Raw genomic sequence first — 21,147 nt, forward strand, 5'->3', positions numbered from 1 at the left:
AACCACGTCCAGAGGTCGTGGGGTTGGGCGGCTACCCCTAATTAAAGATGTGAACCGTCCGTCGTAGGTTGGGCAGGCTGGTAAAACAGAACAGGCGGCGAACTGTGGCGGAACTAACATAAGACTTCAGTGCTGGGCAGAGTAAAAGTGCGTCTGAACCCTCATTGCACCGAACACTCCTAACGATGGGCCTCAGCAGCTGCTGACCCATGCATGTCCCAATGTTAACACCACGACATCTGCAACTACGGACTCAGATGAGCACGTTGGCGCAGTAGCAGAGCATTGCATGGTCTGATGAATACCGATGCCGCCTTCATCATGTCGACAGGAGGGCGCGAATCCGTCGTCTTCCAGGGGAACATCTCCTTGACACCTGCACTGCGGGGCAGAGACAAGCTGTCATCGGCTCTGCTATGCTCTGGGGAACAACCACGCGGGGGTCCATCTGTCCAGCGGAGCTCGTACAAGGCACCATGACGGCCAAGGAGATCGTACACTGGTTGCAGACCACTTCCATTCCTTCATGACGATCATGTTTCCCGACAGCACTGCATTTTTCAACAAGATGTCACATGGCCGGAGTACGATGAAATGCATCAAAGAGCACAGTGGCGAGTCCATTTGATGAACGGATACCTTTAATGCGATTCTGTCTTTTAATTATTCGGGAGTTGACCGTCTGGTTTTAAACTTTCTTTCCTTTTTCGTTTAATTTGATTGGGAAACCGTTGAGATGGAACTTAACATATACATGGATGGACATGAGACATGAAAGGTTGCAGTAAATTTTTCATCTGTGATTATTCCTTTTCGTATGAAATATTCTGTTGCAGATTAATAAAAATGAATTTCTTTGAATATTCCAAAATAATTACTTAAGTTTTACTTTTATTCAAGTACTGAAGCTGTTTGTGTAAGAATGAAAATATTATTGTCCATCGAACTTAGCAAACATTTTCACTTTGCAGTGGATTTTTGTTTAACTGGATATACCCCGACTAGCTTGGAAGCATAATACTATCTTTACCATATGAAAATGTTTTCCTTTTTGATATTGCTAAGTTCTCATGAAAATTATTCACTTTTAAATACACTTTACGATATGTTCAGAATTTATCACTTTTTTGAATGAAAATTTACAAAAGCTGCGTCTTGTATCCACCTGTGAATGCACAAGACAAAATCTACTATCTCCTTTTATTCTGTGGCTGGAATGCTGTGGAAAGAAACACTTTATTATTTTCGTTCACCTCTACCTGTACCCTTTTTAGGATGTGGTCGTTATAACTATCGTATATTTAAATCTGCCGCTGCTGCAAACTGCTCGCTCGCGGCGCAGCTCCGCACCTCCAGCGATATCCAATAAAATGCTGAAACTTCTTAAATAAAATGGGTAATGTCCGGTGCGAACTTTGCAGTAATTGTGACAAACAGATTTTACTATATAAATATACTTCAAGAGAAACGATTAAAATCTTCACACACCTTTTACAATCCCAGCTACAAATGGCGTCAATCGTCGACTTATGACAAATGATAACTACGTAAGAGCCTAATGCGACGTCACAGGTTCCTCTCCCCATTCAGTCCGTGCAGAAGACAAGCGATTCTATTACAATATATTGCCTATTTATATCTTAACTAATTCTTGTACAGTCTTTGTCATTTTGATTACATATCGTTTCTTCTGTAGCGGTTTTCACATCCTCGGCCACAGATAGTATTTCACACTCTTTGAATAACCATTCATAACAGCAAAATTTATAATTATATTTTAACCTCACAAAATTGAGTCCATTTGAAATTCAATTAAAAGAAATACATATAAATTATATGTTACAGTGAGCATTATACATCGAAATGTTCTTTTAACTTTGGATGCGTGCTGCCAGAGAACGTTACATACCCCATCTCGCCAGATCTGAACCTGATCGAACACAGTCGGGTTGCGATTCAATGTGGCATCAGAGTTCATTGCCTCCCCCCCCCCCTTCCCCCTCGTGGACTTTACGGGGATTAGGTGTGCGCAGATATGGTGCCAACTCCCCCCAGCTACCTACCAAGGCCTCCTTGCTTCCACGACACGATGCGTCGCCGCAGTTCCCTTGCTAAATGTGGACATACTGGCTATTAGGCAGGTGGTAACAGTATTCTGGCTAATCGGTGAAAGTGACTCTGTTACAGGTGCAAAGCAAACTTGAAGTTTGGTGTTGTACACCTGCGGCGAGACACGCTCGCAGTCAGATTTCCGCGCTCCGTTGCAGGACTGGTGGAACGCGCGGTCGCACGCGGCGTATTACCGCACGTGGAACGTGATCGTGCACGACTGGCTGTACGAGCACGTGTACCGCGACGTGAGCCGCCTGCTGGGGCCCGGCCGGCGCACCCAGCCGCTGCTCGCCGTCTTCCTGCTGTCCGCTGCCGTCCACGAGTACATCGTCACCTACACGTTCGGCTTCTTCTACCCCACGCTCTTTGTTGCGTTCGGCATCTGTTCAGGTGCGTGCTATCTCTTAATGCTGTACGGGTTCAAAGTTCCAGAACAAATTTAACTATAACGTGCAACGAAATTTAAGGGCCAATTTTCTGAAATACCGCCAGTTTCTTTCGTTGCACCAGAGACATCCGAAATACGGCTTGAACGTGCCTACAACGTTCCTCTGTAGTAGAGCATGGCTTCTTGTGACGTCACTCTCGTTCTCCGCGACGCTTCAAACAGCAAGGTCTCACATGTGCAAGGAAAATTAGGTAAAAGCTTAGAAGTGCATGTGAGGTGTAAACAGGGTAAATGACTTCACACTGCTGTCACATTTCAGCAAAATTCTACCCACCGCCACAGTGCACGTGTCACGCGATGGGAATTTCGTCACACTTCCCCTTATCCACATCTCACCTCTTCCCTTGCTGCCCAGCGTCAAAATCGAGCAGTTCTCTTACGTGTGGACGACGAAAAGGTATCAAACACATCGTTGCTCAGAACTGACACTAAAACGCCTCAGTATTAATGTCATAAAGGGCGTGAATGAAATAACTCCTTCCCTTGGGGATAATTCGCTATCGAAAACGATTGTTTGGTATGGGATTTGCACCAGGACGACGTTCTGGACAACATTTGTTGCAGCTGATCTCCCCATACGATTCAACCCTTCCCTAAGGACATCACGGGGCTGCAACCCCACTCAACGTGGTCCCGTCTCTTTGGAGTGAAGCATGACCACAATTTTGTTTATCCTCTGGTGTACAAAATCAAACTGCTTGGGATCGCTCAAAAACATTCGACGAAATCTGAACGCGATCCGAAACAAAAAGTGTGTGCGCCTACTTTTTGATACCTTCTTTTTTCGCACTCTCCTGTGGCTTATGCACGGGAAGAGGGAGGGGCGAGGGGTGAGCTATAAAGGAAGGTCTGACAATTTCCCAATGGGTTGACACGCCCATGGTCTCATTCGGGCATTGTAGTTGTGTACGACTTAGTAAAAAAAATGGTAGCGAGAGATGGGCTACAGTGTGTTGTGGCAACTGTCTTCGTAGGAAAGCTAGAAAGGAACAGATGATTTACGGAAAAGATAACACAATAAACAGATGATTTACTTAACTGGCATTTCTCAAAGCCTACGAAGACTCACTACAAACAATGCAGCAAGTAGTCCAGCTCTAGCTCTCAATATTAACAAGGAAGATGCTTTCTGAACTAAGTCACGAATGATGGTGTCGGAGCCACGACTGGGTGGCATCCGTGTAGTGTCACATAGGCTCCAAATGCAGGTGGTTGTCTGGCCGCCACCGGCCACCCTATGTAGCGGTGACAGAGGGCGCTCACAATCCAGAGCTGCTGTAGGCGTGGCTCAGTAGGCGTGCATCATTGGGTCCGCCGTGTCCTGTACGACTGCTATCGGGGTCTGATGGAGACTTCCAATTCCGTTACCAAATTTGACGTCCATGGGATGGTATCGATAAGTAATACCATAGCTGCGAAATTTGTTGTCGGTGTGGCATCATTAACACTACTTAAACCTTATATGTACTTCCAAGCTCTGGCCATTTTTTTTATTTTTTTCGTATGTCGACATCTTGCTGTTTGAAGAGTAGCTGAGCATGAAGTTGACATTGCAGGGCGCCACGCTTTCGTACCATTACAGAGGACAACTACTGGTATGTTAGAGCCATATTACTAATCACTGTGTTGCAGTGGGAGGAATTGACACGGTTGCAAAAAAAATAGCGCTTTAATGTTGTTGAGTAGTATATAAAAGAAAAACACAGTGTTGTCGGTTCTGCAGTATTTATTTTGTTAACCGGTTTTCGGATTACAGTGCTACCGTCATACTTCAAATACATATCGTCGTCAAAGAGAACACTAAATTCGTGAAAAATACTGAAAAAGATTTTACACATTGAGAGTACAGACTGAAAGTCCTCTTTGACAGTGCAGTGATATTAAGGTGATACAGAAACTGAGTAAAAGATGGAACTGACAATTGCAACAACAGGATAAGTGGAGTACATACACATTTGCAACAAAATAAGTACAGGTATAGACTGAAATACGGTGGGAAGCACGGGAAAAATGTGAGGATTTAGTGAGTTTAGAAGAGGGGAAGTACTGGGCCTGTCTGGCCATATACTATTAAATCAGTTGTGTGTGCCAGACATTTGTTGGTCATCTGAACTTGATCTGTTTTAAGTTTTTTGCCTTTGTTTCCTAAGTTGAGGACATGATACTACGGCTGGTATCTGTGGCCCACATGGAGATGCTCAGCAAATCTGAGGTCATAATTCTGCAACCTCCATCTGCGTTCATCTTCAGCCAATCTAATAGCTATAATTGTGCCTGGTTGACCAATATAACACAACTAGGGCAGAAATTTTGCATACTTCGCTGTTGGCTAATAATTGGATGTTAACTTTAATACTGAAACTACACTGTGCTGTGGTGGTTCCCACATAGTTTGGACCTCAGTGTTTTGGCTACATTGTCTGATGCTTCGCTAGACATAGAATTGTACACCACTTGCTACAAACATTGGAGAAACAACAGAGGGAAGGTATAGGAGGATTGTGTCAGTCAGGACATGGTTACAGCCATTTGTGGAGGCAATAAATTTTATTGTTTAAGTCTTTAAAATCTTATTTTTATGTATGAATAGATAACAACTCTTGCACACTTTAGTGGAAACCTGAAACTAGGTGTGTTACTGGTATTATTGTGCCTATAGCTGTAATTTATATGAAGTCCGAAACAATGTGATTGCATACTGATACCAATAGTCACAGCAGCCAATAGATTTCTGAACTGAATGTTTCTAGGTTGGCTGTTTGTTATCCAAAATTATGGTGAGCTGTCTTGTAGTGCCTATCAACATAAACAGTAAATGATTTTTACCTATGTGAAGCAGCATTTACTATTTCAACTCTACGACTATTTATTCAAGAAATGTGGGTATTGTGCATGAATATCTCATCTAAAAGTGGACTAAGAAGGAACTGAATAGCTAAGCCAGTTTCTACATAGTCCCTTCAATCACATGAGCCAAGTACGTATAACTACCAAGTCTCAAGCCATCCATTTCGACAGGCTTGCCGTTAGATCTGTAGATAAACTCACTCCACTACTGGTATATTGGAATAAAATTGGAGATATCAAATGGTACTGATTTAGCAATGTGTGAGATACGTCTTTTATTCTGTTTAGAAGGCGCGCTGATTTCGAAATACTAGGATTTCGATGATTCTTACTTTTTAAGTAGCGTAAATAGTGTCCAATTTACAGCTGGACAGGTGGGTTAATTTTGATAAGGTAGTTGTGCAGCTTATAGAATCTGGGAGGCATGGAGTTCATGTTAACACTGTGGAACACAAATAACATTGTTCTTTCCATTTACAATTACGAAGTTTCTCTACCAAAAATACAGAAGAATCAATTAATATGGAAAGATTTAAAATCATTACACATTTTTTGGGCCATACGGTCTCAGCCGCCTTGCCATGGTTCACGCGGCTCCCCCTATTGGAGGTTAGTTCTCCCGTGGGCATGGGTATGTGTAAAATGTTAGATTAAGCAGTGTGTAAGCCTAGGGACCGATTACCTCAGCAGTTTGGTCCCATTGAAACTTACTAACACCACATTTTTTGTTCCTGGTTACATTGATAGTAACCTTGGTTCGGAATATTAGCCCATTACATGTAAAGTTAACAAGACACGTTACTATTCAAATCCTTATAGTGCACTGGTAGTTTTGGAGTGGAAGTGGATGGTGTAGAACAGGTACCAGGTGGTTCTATTACCCTCCACCACTGATGTAGCTCATGACGTTGAAGTGGTGGGCACGAGCCAGTTGGTTGTATGGACTCAGTAAGGTGAGCTGAAAGAGAGTAAAAAATGGCAGAAAGCAGCTGTGGTATTGGGAAGTACCAATGAGCAAGTTTTCACATTTGTTGTTGTACCAATGTGGACTATCCAACGAGTCTTACACGAATGATACACCACTTACAGACGTGTACCACGGTTTAAGAAGATTGGCCGTAAAATTAAATAATCCTAGTCGACAGGGACTAGAGAACAGTTGGGTGAAGCAATCAACATGATTGCAATCTGAGATCTGTACAGCTCCTAATTACTTCAGATGAATATGGCCTACTTGGAAAAAGTTGCACGCACTTCCTCACCAAACTGACGCAATACAGTGAGCAGCCAGAACACTATGACTGCCAACAGCCAGTATGTCCACTTTTGGCACAGATAACAGCGTTGTTGCACGGAAGCAGGCCGCCTTAGTAGGCCGCTGGAGGGAGCTGGTACAACATCTGCACACTCACACATATCACCTAATTCCCATACGTTCTGGGGAGAGAGCGATGAGCTCTAACATCACACTCACACCCCGCACGTGGTAGATATCGTTCAGAACTGGAGAGTTGCGGGGCCAGTGTATCAACTGGTATTATCCACTCTGCCCCTCAGACCACTCCTGCCCAACGATAAAATATCTGGATGTGGTTGCGCCTCGGTGTCGTGCAGTTTTCTAAAGGCTCATGCCTAGCCTCAGGGCCATCACAATCTGCCCTGGGTCAAACTTGCCTGTTCTACACATATGCAGCTACTCATTGATACTACATGCGCTGCGCATGTGTCCGACAAACAGTCGCTCTTGACCAGATGATGGTTCTGCTATTGCCTTGCACGGGTTTCTATCGATAGGTCGGTGGTCATAGTGTTCTGGTTCAGCAGTGTATAAAGCCTAGAAACTTCCTAACACAGTATTAGCCCGATGTGCCGGCCGGAGTGGCCGTGCGGTTCTAGGCGCTTCAGTCTGGAACCGAGCAACCGTTACGGTCGCAGGTTCGAATCCTGCCTCGGGCATGGTTGTGTGTGATGTCCTTAAGTTAGTTAGGTTTAAGTGGTTCTAAGTTCTAGGGGACTGATGACCTCAGAAGTTAAGTCGCATAGTGCTCAGAGCTATTTGAACCATTAGCCCGATGTCTCCTGTGGGCGACTTATTCTCTTTTCCAGTCTACTTACTCTCTACACTTACCTTGCAGCCTAATGAGCGTTTAACACTGAGAACTTGCGGAGAACTGTCGCGCTACAATGGCTTTGGTCGTGTGCCGCAGTGGGTCTGGTGTTCGTGACGCACGACCAGCTGAGGGGCGGCAACGTGATGCTGTGGCTGCAGCTGATGGTGGGCACCGGGCTGCTGGTCAGCGCCCACCTCATGGAGTGGGAGGCCCGACAGCGCTGCCCTCCCGCCGTCGTGAGTACCCTCAGCTACATGGCACATACTGTCACACACTTGCATATTAATGTTCATGTTTGTTAAATGTCAGCTTCACCGTCTATCTGCGCAAGACATAGTTTCTACGTATGATATGACTGCCAAATGAACTGTTGGCGCAAGAGTTTGCAACGTGCAAGATCCTTTATCATTTAGCTACAATATAGGTCAGCAACTGGAAGCAGTTAATTCCATACATTATCTGGGAGTAGGCACTAGGAGTGATCTAAAATGGAATGACCATATAAAATTAATCGTCGGTAAAGCAGGTGCCAGACTGAGATTTATTGGAAGAATCCTAAGGCATCGCAGTCCGAAAACGAAGTAGGTTACAGTACACTTGTTCGCCCACTGCTTGAATACTGCTCACCGGTGTGGGATCAGTACTAGATAGGGTTGATAGAAGAGATAGAGAGAAGATCCAAAGGAGAGCAGCGCGCTTCGTTACAGGATCATTTAGTAATCGAGAAAGAGTTGCGGAGATGACCGACTCCAGTGGAAGAGTCTGCAAGAGAGATGCTCAGTAGCTCGGTACGGGCTTTTGTTGAAGTTTCGAGAACATACCTTCACCGAGGAGACAAGCACCATATTGCTCCCTCCTATGTATATCTCGCGAAGAGACCATGAGGATAAAATCAGAGGTTAAAGCCCACGCAGAGGCGTACAGACAATCTTTCTTTCCACGAACAACACGAGACTGGAATAGAAGGGAGAACCGATAGAGGTATTCAAGGTACCCACCGCCACACAACGTCAGGTGTCTTGCGGAGTATAGATGTAGATGTAGCACCTTTTCCCAAGCACTGATTTCCGTAGGCTTTCTATTCAGACATCATTTATCTTCTACATGTGAAGCAGTTTCTTCCTGAGAGTGCGAAAGATGTGCTATTGCATCTGCAGTTTGGTGGAGAGCTATGGATGGTTGCCTCATTCATTTCTTGTTGATCCTTTGTTGAAAAATGAAGAAATGAACGAAGACCCACAGTTTGATGAGTTAAATAATGAAACACTGTAACAGTTGCTTATGTTTTCATGCTTAGCGCAATGCGTAACCAGAATTTCTCTTTTAGAGTGATTCTGCATACATTAATACATTTAGTGACGTCTGAGTTTTGATTTCCTGCCTCTCTTGTATTGTAGATTTTTGTGAAGTTACACTGCAACACAGAAATTGGACAAAATGAATACTGCTAGCTGCTGCATAGCACAGACTGGCAGGAATTTTCAATTTAGATACACTGAACGCATCAGCTGTTACTCACATAACGAATATTCAGAATCAGCAATAGCAAAACCCACAAACGCTGGAACCCATTGGGAAACAGAGATGATAAGATACTCTGCGTCCAAAAATCACGTACAATACATTAAATGGATGAGCTTGAGATTTTTGTAAACAAAAAAATGAGAAAAATTATCAAAGACTAACTAGGTAGTGAGCCACTTGGCCATCTTCAGTTTTTTCCTGTATATGATAACTGTAGAAATTTTCATATTTATGTATATTTCCACGTGCATGGAAAAATATAACTGGTAATTCAGTACTCAATAGTGCTAAAAACTTATCGGTGACATTTTTATATTTATAATGTAATCCAAAAACTCTGTAATACCTCTGTGTACAAACTCTTCGTGAAACCTTACTGTCATATCTCTATAGCATGTTTCGATTACAAAAAACAGTGTGATACTAGTGTCCGTGACATGATTTGCAATGGAGGATGCACAATACCTATAACTAGACACACACAAATACCGTATCTAACATTAGAGTATAAAAACACTGCAGGATCCAGTTTGTCCGAATTTTCCAATTGCAGTATAGCCTCAGAGAGACATCTAGAGTCAAAGGAGAAAATCACACTTGCAACCTCATCAAAAATATTCATGTAAACAAATGGACTTCAATGTGAGAATAAATTCTCGAAACGTATTGTGCTAAGCATGAAAAAATAACTGGTGCAGTTTTCCATAATTTAAATCATAAATGACGCAGCTGCCGGCTTTCCTAAAACGTCGATTATAATGAGCGAAATTAACATTCGTTCTGAGATAGAAATTATTTTCACTTTGTTTGGCGGCGCCAAATTTTAATATACAAATCTAAATAAAAGTAGTCCACTTTTCTTATCTTCATTCTCTTATGCCGTATGGCATTATATTTTGGGATAACTCTTCCCAATCTCAAAGGATATTTTTAGCTCAGAAACGAGCAGTTTAGGTGATGAGTGGTGTAAGTTCGAGAACCTCTTGTCGACCCCTTGTTCACTAGTGTGGGTATTCTGACATTGGCCTCTCAATATACATAGTCTTTAATGTCGTTTCTTGTTTACAATATCAGCTTATTCCCAAGAATTAGCAGATTTCACTCAGTTAATGCTAGGCAGAAATCCAATATGCATTTGGATTGCACTTCTTTCACTCATGTGGAGAAAAGTGTGCAGTATACTGCTGCACCCACTTTCAGTAAACTACCACAAGAACTCAAAAATCTCAGCAGTAATCCACACGCTTTCAAATCGAAACTGAAGACTTTCCTCATGGATCACTCCTTCTATACTGTCGAGCTGATCCTCGAAAAATTAAACTGATTCCTACGTCACATTGTTGACTGCGTTTACTTTAACTTATGGCTTGTCTGTCTTTGGGCTCATTAACATTTTATCTTTTATTACTTTTATGTTGTAATTTAATGTATTGACAAATTCCATGACCTTGGAGATTCTCCTGTTTGGTCCTACGGAACTCGACTTGTAAATAAAAAAAAAATAGATTGCACCACACTGGTTCGCCGTCGCCATCATAAGCCAATTTACTTGATGTGGCTTCTTTGAGTCGGCGTGCAGCATAGGTTCCCAACAGGTTCCTCCGCTTCTGCCGATCTTGAGCTTCCCGTTCCCAGTCCAGGTCAGCTGTCTTTCTCAAGTCTCTGTACTGTCTGTCCAGCGGGCTTCCCTTCAGTCTTCATCGGTTAACTGGGAGCCACTCCAATACTTATAAGGGGAACCATAGGTTGTTTCATCTCTTTCTCAGAACCCGGCTTCACTTTGTTTTCCTATTCAGTTTAGACATTGTGATTTCTAGAACTGCTGGAAATAGTTTCGGGGATAATCACCTTGTTTTACACACTTTTGAATAGAAACATCATTGGTTTCTTCAACTCATTTTTCTTGTGTTACAGCCTCAAACACAACTGGTTGATTAATCGAATCGAATGCCTTTTCAAGACAAAGAGCTAGATGGGACTCACTTGTACTGTTGTTTCACCTAGAGTGAGTATACGGTCAATTGCACTTAATCCTGTGCGGAAATCGGCTTGCACTGTTGGCTGAGCATGTCAAGTGCAGTGCTCAATCTGGAGTTCGAATTCTAATTTAAAAAATGTAGTAATGGACAGAAGGCTGACAGAGTAATAGTTCTTTGTATCTTGTTATTACCTTCCTTACGTATTGGGCTTATTTTGGCTGAACTCAAATCTCTTGGGAATGTACCATTGTACAAACAACTCGAAAATATTTTAGCTAAATGCTTCCTAGATTGCTAATCCATTAGCTTTAAAGTATCGGCTGAGATGTCATCACTGGAGTAGTTCTTTTTCTCGTCTCCTCTATTAATTATATTCGAACTTCATCAAATAAAACTATTTGGATAATATTACTTGTAGTACTATCATCGCTCTTGTATCCTCAACGTTCTATCTCAAAACGTCAATTTTCTTTTTCACGCACTCTCATGTCATTCGTTGTCGTCCCTGCCCCTGCTAAAGTTCGACTCACTCTCTGTTTTCTCTTCAATGATAACAGTCCGGCGTCCACTTCTGCCAGCTACATCCATCTACGTCACGCGCCTTGCTTTAGTGGGGGTTGTCATAGGGTAAGGTTCACCATTAGTTTTCCAGGTTGTGTGTTTCATTGCGACCCTTCTCAAGCCAGTTTAAAGAAACTACATGATTCAAAAAATCCGCTTCCATCACAAGTCGAATAGTTTGCAATAAAAGCTAGGAATCGCTAGCTTTCCATTTTTATTTTTTTCTTCTTGGGGTGCATATTACGTTAAATATTCATACATATGAAATGTAGTTAACATACTGAATTATTGTGTAATCTTGAGAGGAAAGCTACATCTATCTCCAAATTCAAGAAAATGGATTACATGTAGTTCAGCTCGTATTTAGAGAATGTAATGCTCATAACGTGCCTCATATTTCATAAAATGTTTGACTTACCTAATGAGGTTTTGGCACATGATAGCCTGCAAACAATTATTTTGCTATATGGCTAACATGAGAAACTTTATCTAAAAATGGTTCAAATAGCTCTGAGCACTATGGGACTCAACTGCCGTGGTCATTAGTCCCCTAGAACTTAGAACTACTTAAACCTAACTAACCTAAGGACATCACACACACCCATGCCCGAGGCAGGATTCGAACCTGCGACCGTAGCAGCAGCACGGCTCCGGACTGGAGCGCCTAGAACCGCACGGCCACCGCGGCCGGCAAACTTTATCTCAACATGTGAGAAGCTACAGAGTTTTTATATATAATAAAGTAATTTTTAAGGGTCATAGATACTTGATGTAGTTGAAATTGAGTGGAATCTTGAAAGTGCGTTATTCAAGGAGCAACTGGGGAGCAAGGTAAGTCAGTAGTTCATGAAAAAGCACGTTTTTGTAAAAAAAATAAGTTCAAATTGTAAAACCCACAATAATTCTCGTAAAAAAAAATTGTCAGTAATCCTTACATACTACATAATTATCTAGAAAAAACGGTCAGTATCCCATACGTTGTGGTAGGTAAACCAGTCTCACTTATTAACCATACAGCGAAGTACATTTCCTCTTTGCGTGATATGATGGTAGAAAACGCGTTTCAAGATCTCAAACCATTTATGAGATATGTCGCGAATATTTCATTCTGGCTTTACCGTCTGCACGCACGAGTTTGAGTACACTATATGCACTCCATTTGCATGAAACTGAAGATAGCTACATCTCCTCAAAATATTATATAATTATTCAATATGGTAACTGTATTTCATGTGCAGCAATGACCTAACATGCCTGAAACAAACTCTTAGTGACTTATTTTTCATTACCGTCACTGGACAGGCGACTATAAAGTAAAATGTCTCCCAGGAATGGGAATACACACAACGAATGTACCAGTGTAGGTTAATACACTTACGCTTGATGGCGTAAGGAAGTTTGGGTCTGGCTGTGGGGCATCCTGAAGCAGCTCATGGTAAGGTGACTGCTTGAGATAAGAGGGAATTCCGGGTTGAGGGTGTCCTGCTCTGGCAAAAATTTTGGTTGCCATTCCATTATATGGCTGACGGTTGCTCATATTCGCAACTCTAAATACATTTCATGTAAATAAAACTGGCAAATAGTTAGCACACTTTCAAAATCTTGTTCTTCTGAAATACTAATAGTTCTTTACTCACTCGAAGTAATCAGTACTATCGGCAAGGGAGCGCAGGTTGATTACCTACTTGTATATTTCGAGAGGCCTTTTTACACCGTTCCTCAAGAGGCGATTTATCAAAAGGGAACCTATGGTGTGTCGTGCGATTGCATTCGTAATTTCCTATCGGAGAGGAGACAGTTCACAGTAACTGATAGAAAGTAATTGAGTAAAACAGAAGTGATATGTAGCGTTCGTAATAGACATAAACGATTGTGAAGACAATGTGAACAGCCGTCTTAAATTCTTTTCACTTGATGCGGTAATTTAATGTCTTGTAAACTCATCAGAAGATCAAAACCAGTTGCAAAATGATTTTGATAAGAACTGTATGGCGCGAAAATTGGCAGCTGATCCCAAACAATGAAAAGTGTGAGGTTATCAACATGACTGCTGAGAGAACTGCATGAATTTCGGTTATAGTATAAATCACACAAATCCAAAGGCTTCCATTTCGACTAAATAACACTGAAAAAGAAACAATTACATAGTAAAGCGAACTAAAGCCTACGTTTTGTTGCCAAAGTACTAGGGAGAAGGAACAGGTCTACTAGGGAGACTGCCTACCCTAAGCTTGTCCGTCCTCAGCTGGAGTATTGCTGTGAGATATGGGATTCTTACCAGATATTACAGACGTAGTACATCGAAAAAGTCCAAAGGAAGGTAACTTGTTTTGTTATCTTCGCGAACTAGTGGAGACAATGTCACGGATATGTTACGCCAGTTGGGAATCGTTAGAACAAAGGCGTTCTTCGCTGCGGCGGTATCTTTGCACGAAACTTCGAACAGCAGCTTTCTCTTCTGTATGCGGAAATTTTTTGACGCCCACCTTCATATGCTGAAATGATCGTCGGAATACAAGAGAAATCACAGCTCGCACGGAGAGATTTAAGTGTTGGTTTTCCCCGCGCGCTGTTAGAGTGTGGAACTTTGGAGAAACAGTGTGGGTGGTTCGATAAACCCTCCGACAGGCTCTTAAGTGTGAATTGAATTGCAGAGTCGTCACACAGATGCAGACACCAATTAGAACTCTTGATAAACCAGCAGGGGTAGCATTGGGAAAACCTTTGAAGGTAAACAGCAGCGGGACTACCACAGAAAACTTGAAGAGCGCCCTGAAGGAAAGCCGTAACACGAACCAGCAAGTAAGCTTACGGTGGATACTACTCTGCCTCACATGGGCTGCAAGTACAGGGCGCGGCGTTTAACTCCGTACGAATTTGTTTCAATTTGAATTTCCCGCCATACAGTAGTACGACCGGAGCTCACGATTGGAGTTCTTCAGCCGTAGGCATCTAATAACACTCAGAACCTCAAAGTGGCCGAGATACTTCAGACAAGTGCGGAGTACAACCGAAGAGCCGCGATTATCGAAACTCTTCGCGCTGGGCGTTCGCCCACTGAAATAGTTAGATTTTTCGGGTACCTACGATCGGTTGTCGTCTATATTGTAGCCACGTATAACGCTTCGGAGAAGCCTGGGGTTCACGTCCTAGGTGTTGTGTCCAGTGAGGGTGATTTCATGCCACTACATTTCTTTGAAGAGGGACAAACTGTCACAATAGAAGTTTATCTGGAAGTTTCGACGAATGTCGTGAAACCGTGGATGGTAACTGTGGTATCGGGGAGACAATGTCTTCAAACGGAACGGTGCACCGGCTCATACGATCCATTTACTCCAAAGCTGGCTTCGGAGTTCTGGTCAAAGGAGTTCTGGCCCCCCCCCCCGAATAGCCCAGATTTGAACTCCCTCGACTAGTATCTTCGGAGAGTGGTAGAGTGAGTTACCAATAGACTAGGCACCCTAATGTCGCATCTCTAGGCACCGCTATCCAAGCAACATTCACGAATATGGACAGCGCTGTTTTAAAGAGTGCGTGCGATCCCTTAAAGACAAGATTGGAGACGATCACTGCGACTAAAGAGGGTTAAATCGACTAATGTTACTCTTGAAAGATACCACTATTTACATGTAAAACAATTTTCATTTCTACTTTGTTTTATTAAACTGGCTTTTAAAAAAGTTTTATTTGTCTGGATTTAAGCGCAGAACCCTGTGAGCCTCCTGCAGAAGCTGACAAAACAAAGCGCGCCTTTCAAGTGATTGACTGAAGAGTGCAATACTGTTCTTTTGCTTTACTGTGCTTTCACAATAAAACAGCTACATCAAAATGGTAGTGTCCCGAGGTGAATGTAAATACTAATTTACGTATAAATTTAAATGATACGCAATTGTAAATGATTTGTGTAAATTAAGAATGTGCTTCGACGTTTCAGAGGGTACGGTAGGATAGGGAATTAAGCAAACGGCCGATACTTTCGTTATGTCGTTACGAAAAGATCCACAAATTGTCTATGCGTGCTTTACACCTATTTTCGCCAGCTGCGACATAGTCGCTTATATTAACAGTGATCCAATACTGTCAAATGTTTTTTATTCCAGTCTTTGATCACAATATCAATTCTTTTGACGATGACTGATTTCAGTCAGTAATGACCATCCTCAGATTTTTTATACACCATGTCCTAAAGTGATGATTTGACGATGCTATTACGGCCTTATCACTTTAGGACACGGTGTAAACAAAGATCTGAGGATGGTCATTACTGACTGAATCCGGTCATCGTCAAAAGAATTCATATTGTGATCAAAGACTGGAATAAAAAACACTTTACACCTATCTTCGCTGTTTACAAGAGGCTGAGAACTATTTCTGCGGTATCGAGAAAGCGATGAAGAACATAATGACCACAACTTACAGTCTAAAAGTTCACATTACCATTTGTGCTCACTGAAAGAAAATGTTCCTAATAGCTATTTACTCAGTGGAATCAGGAACTATGACGGTAAATAAGTTTTGAGTTGTAACTGATGTACTCTATAAAAGTTCACATTCACAAAATATGTCCTGGTTTTCTGTCTAATATACTTATCTGAAACAGCAGTATTAGCACTTTAGAGGCGGCCTCTACGAGAAGTTCCAAGTAAAACGGTATATCGCCCTGACTTCTAATTAGCAAAAGTTAACTGCTCGCCTATAATTGGAAAATAATCTCGCATATGCCATGAAATTTTGTCAACATTGATTGTGGCACTCAAACAGTTACTTCCGTAAAATCTAAGCGATGCAGGACCGTGTTCAGTCCTCGTGAGTTCACTTTCTACTTCTTCCAAAACGCCTTGAAGTCTGCCCAGCTCTGACGTATACTGGCACGGCTAACCGTCAACCGGAACATCTGCTGTCAACTGCCCTAGACACAGGTAGCAGCATCTAAATGGCCCCTTTCTTGGACACGTATTATTAGCTCCGTCGTCTAACAATTTACAATCTTCTTAATTTTATGTAAATTGAGTTAAGTTTGCGTTAGTTACTGAAATTTTTTAGCTCGACTGCATTTAAACTATGGCAGCTTTCTCGTTCCAAATGTTTGTTAGTAAATAACTTGCAAACTAATAGATATTACATGGTAATGTTTTTATATGAAACTGAGGCTACATACGAATTTTTTACCTTCCTCAGTCTAATATTTGGTTCCTTAAATCTTTCGTAAAAATGGCGATTTTGACGAAAATATTGCTCCGATCAAGTTGAGACTTGACTTTTAATTGTGATACACATTTGCATGTTGTGAACAATTTTTAATTTTATAGTTACATTATTCAGTGTCACTTACTTTTTCTTAAAATAATATATCCATCGAAACGTATTCATTTGATCACTCCGAGACGTTAACAGTATTAATGTAAATATGCTGAAGCATACACTGGCGAAGTTTGAAAAATTTATTTTAATTTTTAATTTCAGTCTTAGGTTATTGTTTAATCATTTGTATGTTAAGCACAGGCGCGTTATGAAGACGTGGCGCTAGTGGTAGTGAAGTGGGTAAAGTCCCGGCAGGCTCGCTCGACCCTCTACCTCTTTCAGTGACACAGCACTTGTTCCACCTCACGTGCACGACCCACAGCCAGCTGCAAACCCACACACACAGCCGTTCCTGGATAAGTCTATATTCGTATGCATTACGTACTTCCCGTACAGGGGAAGACATATCAACTGAAACTCGCTGCCTGGTATCGGTGGATGAATACGATACTGCAGTGACTGTGTTCTAAAGAAAAATGACTTTAAGTTCATTCTAATATGCACACATGTCCGAAAGAACGGGGCATCGTATTTTTTTTTACAACACAGGCACTGTAATATCGTATCGATATTTCGCAACCATCTTCTAGGGGGTCTTTCACGTTTTCTTCGCTCAGATGGTGTCAATTCATAGCGTCTCTTTGGTCATCGGTTATCGTTTGTTGGATGTGCTCATACCGCCGCGCGGGATTAGCCGAGCGGTCTAGGGCGCTGCAGTCATGGACTGTGAGGCTGGTCCCAGCGGAGGTTCGAGTCCTCCCTCGGGCATGGGTGTGTGTGTTTGTCCTTAGGCTAATTTAGATTTAGTAGCGTGTAACCTTAGGGATTGAAGACCTTAGCAGTTAAGTCCCATAAGATTCACACACATTGGAACATTTTTTGTGCTCATACCAAGTCAATATTTCGCTACATGTGGAATCGAGAATGTGTTTTCTCAGTTTTTTCATTTCTGACTTACTCGTCTGTAGATGAGACAACTTCTTCAATAAAAACTCACGTCGAGGGACATCAGTTTATTTCTGTTCTTTTTGGTTAGCTCCATATTTCAGGAAAACGATCTACAGCTGACAGAAGGACCTTCGTTTTCTTTCTAATTTTGGCACTCCATAGCCGACACATGGCCAATTACTCTTTTCCTTGCCAAATTTTGTTTGTGATGCCTTGTGTGCCTCTTCTCTAGCCTGTAAAAATGACTCAGGTACTTACATGTTCAGAGATTTTTAATTTTACATAATCGTACGAGCCGCCTTGTCCTTCACTCATTAACATTCAATCTTTTCTTTTTGTCAGTCAGTCTGTGTTTAGGGTATTCTCCATACAGTTTCTGTAAATGTAATTGCAGTCGTGTTTGTCTCCCGCTATCAGGACCTGGTCGTCAGCGAAGAGTTAAGCGAACAGTATTTCTTGTCGTGCAGGAATACCCGTTTGCATCATTTTCGCTTCCACTTCGCAAAACGTCTCGCCTAATCACCTTTGTCTGAGACCCTTCTTTACGAAGAGGTCTTGGGAATATTAGTTACCTACCATAGTATTGGAACAGACATCTGTCGAATTGCTTCAATATATCTACTGCCGATGCCAAAATATTCAATTGCTAGTCACAGCGTACTTAATGATACTGTATCGTATGCCTTCTGCAGATCAATAAAAGTGAAGCAACATTCACATTTATAGCCTCATTTCAATGAAGTGTCAAAATATGCCATTTGTGCATAAGCGTCCAACCTATTTTTGCACCTCAGTTTCTATTATTTTTGCTTCTATTGAATGCTTTATTGCTTTACCGCACAATCTGGCTGTTGTACTAACAACTTTAATTCGTCTATAGTGTGCAAAAACGAGTTTTGAAATAAGTTACATATTACACAAATGAGAGAATTCATTTTGGGGCTTTAATGCCGATAGAACCAAACCTTGAGTATTTTTGAAGTGCTATGGAAAAGCCCATATGGCTATGCCTAAAACTGCGTTAGGAGTAGAAAAACCTATCAGAACTTAGGGGAGCACCAGTTTTGGTGTAATACTGTATATTGAGGGAAAGTTCCATTCCCAGATCCCTCCAATGAAATTACCTTGATAGTAGTAATTAATTTTAAATGACAATTAAGAGATAACAATGAAGAGAGTAATAAACCAAAATAATGAATATTGTAATAAAATTTCCTAGCTGCTTGAGTTAGTATTTAGTTTTATATTTTTGTCGTATTAAGTTTTTTTTGTATCAAAGGCTGGAGAGAAAATTTTGAAGTACTGTTTTGCTTAATTCTGGGTAATGAGCCACTTCAAACTAAACAGGAAGTGTACTTTCAGCAGCACATTCCAGTCCTTATTGTAAGTTGATGACAAAATGTATTAATTTAGGAATATTTTGATATTACATGTAGATATTGTCACCCATCGTCACAAATGTCATTTTGTGAGTTCGTCCCCAAATGCTGCTTGTAATTCGAAATGAATCTTCCAGTAAAGTCTTCTGTGACCGAAGACTTTCACGTTCCACAGAGAGCATTATTGCAAATAATTGTTTCAGGATTCATCTTGGGATTTCTACATTCCCCGGTCATGGTTCTGCTTTTCGTCATTGGAGGGCATCTGAACTGTCAAGAACTAACACTATGGCGATGCCTGCTTATTTGATGGATTTGTACTTCAAATTTGTTTGTTTGATTTAATGCAATGATTTTAATAGAAATGTTTCTAGATAGTTGAAACATCTTTTAGCGTTAGAATAATAAAGAAAATTTACCTTATCACTAAAATATGACTAATTTGTCTCTTTTTCGTCTTGGTTCATTGGCTTCATTGTGTCAAGTACTTCGTTGCACCATGTCTCCATCAGGTGCGACGAATTGCTCTTGCGACAGCAAGTCGTTGTCATACCGAGGGATGCATGTGTCACCATGAATCCCAGACACTGTCTCACAAGATGTTTTCATCAGGATGAAAGGGTGTTTATTGGCGTGAAGCTGCCCAAGTGGAAGAAGCTATCCAGCGATGCTGAATGGCGAAGTTGGACAATAATACTACAGGTCCAGCTAGGCTTCAGCAGGAGCTGACTAAACAAGGGAAACTGAATGAAAGAAGTCACAGCTACTCAGCTCTGAGATTCGACCACAACAGTCTGGTGTATCTTCCAGGTCCGAGGTTCGGGTACATGATCACATTTATATGTGTACATTGTGTCTGCGAACACTGTCTACATCAGCTTCGGTGCTAGAGGTGGACATTACTATAGTCACCTACCAAGGACTTAACCTCCAGCATCAACAGGCAACTGCCTCAGCTGGGAACCCTCCGCAGACAACTTGGAGCATTCATATCACCAGGTCTCATGCTGGTGCCCACCACCCTAGTGGGATGGACGTTGGAGCATCCTGAGGGACTCTATCTTCGCTGATCACTGCCCATTGCAGGCATGTGGCTTTGACTTCAGCTTAAGCAAGCATTAGCACATTTTTGTAGAAAAGTTGCGAAATTTCAGTGATTGGTTGACTGTCAGTCTACACTGGAGAATTGAAGAAGGCACTAAAACCTAGCCCTTAGTTGGCATTTCCGAATTACGAAAAAGTTTATCCCGTTCTGTGATGTGAGCAACCAAGTTGTAGGATGCATTCTGAGACAGGAAGACGCTGGCAGTGAACACATACAACATATGCATCAAGACAATTACATAAATTGGGACAGCATTACTCGCTTACCTAAGATGTTGAATTTAGTATATGGCAGCATTTACTTTCATTGTTACCTGCAGAGCAGGAAATTCATAGTTACGACAATGCAGCAGTTAAGTGGCTGTAAGGGGTCTCCAGACTGACTCGATGTGCACTGCTTCAAAATCGAATTCACTAAATTTTAATGTTAAAAACCAGCAGGAATCATGGCAGTTTGGATAGGTTAAGCAGGAAAATTGGAGCCATGAAACAGCTCTGCTGAATCTTGCAGAATGGCAGAAGGTACAGGCCACTAACACAGCCACAATTTGTTATGCACATTGGGCCACCATGTAGAATGACAAAATTTGGGCCCTGCATCATGGTACCTGCAGCAGTGAAAAATGTGTGAAGAGGCCCACAGCTGCTTATTTGAAGAACATTGAGAGAAAAGGTAACTGTATCATAAAACAGCTGAAAGAATTTGGTGGAAGAGGACGTTAAGCAGTATATAAAGAACTGTGTCCCATGTACCAACAACAAAAACCACTTCAAAGATCAGTGGAGGTGTCAAAGCCATTTGAAATGGTAGGGATACACATTTTGAGTCTATT

The 21,147-nt window shown here is 41.7% G+C and overlaps 1 protein-coding gene across 1 annotated transcript in view; it reads left to right on the top strand.

Moving 5' to 3' along the window:
* Positions 1–19,506, top strand: part of LOC126456516 (sterol O-acyltransferase 2-like) — a 164,081-nt gene extending 144,575 nt beyond the window's left edge. Inside the window, exons 8-10 of the mRNA XM_050092264.1 lie at positions 2,268–2,502; positions 7,615–7,754; positions 19,414–19,506. Of these exons, the coding sequence (XP_049948221.1) occupies positions 2,268–2,502; positions 7,615–7,754; positions 19,414–19,479 (441 nt within the window). The 3' untranslated portion in view covers positions 19,480–19,506. The remainder of the gene's footprint in view (positions 1–2,267; positions 2,503–7,614; positions 7,755–19,413) is intronic.
* Positions 19,507–21,147: the final 1,641 nt, after the last annotated feature.

The sequence above is a fragment of the Schistocerca serialis genome, chromosome 2 (assembly GCF_023864345.2).
Source record: "Schistocerca serialis cubense isolate TAMUIC-IGC-003099 chromosome 2, iqSchSeri2.2, whole genome shotgun sequence".
Taxonomy (NCBI): domain Eukaryota; kingdom Metazoa; phylum Arthropoda; class Insecta; order Orthoptera; family Acrididae; genus Schistocerca; species Schistocerca serialis.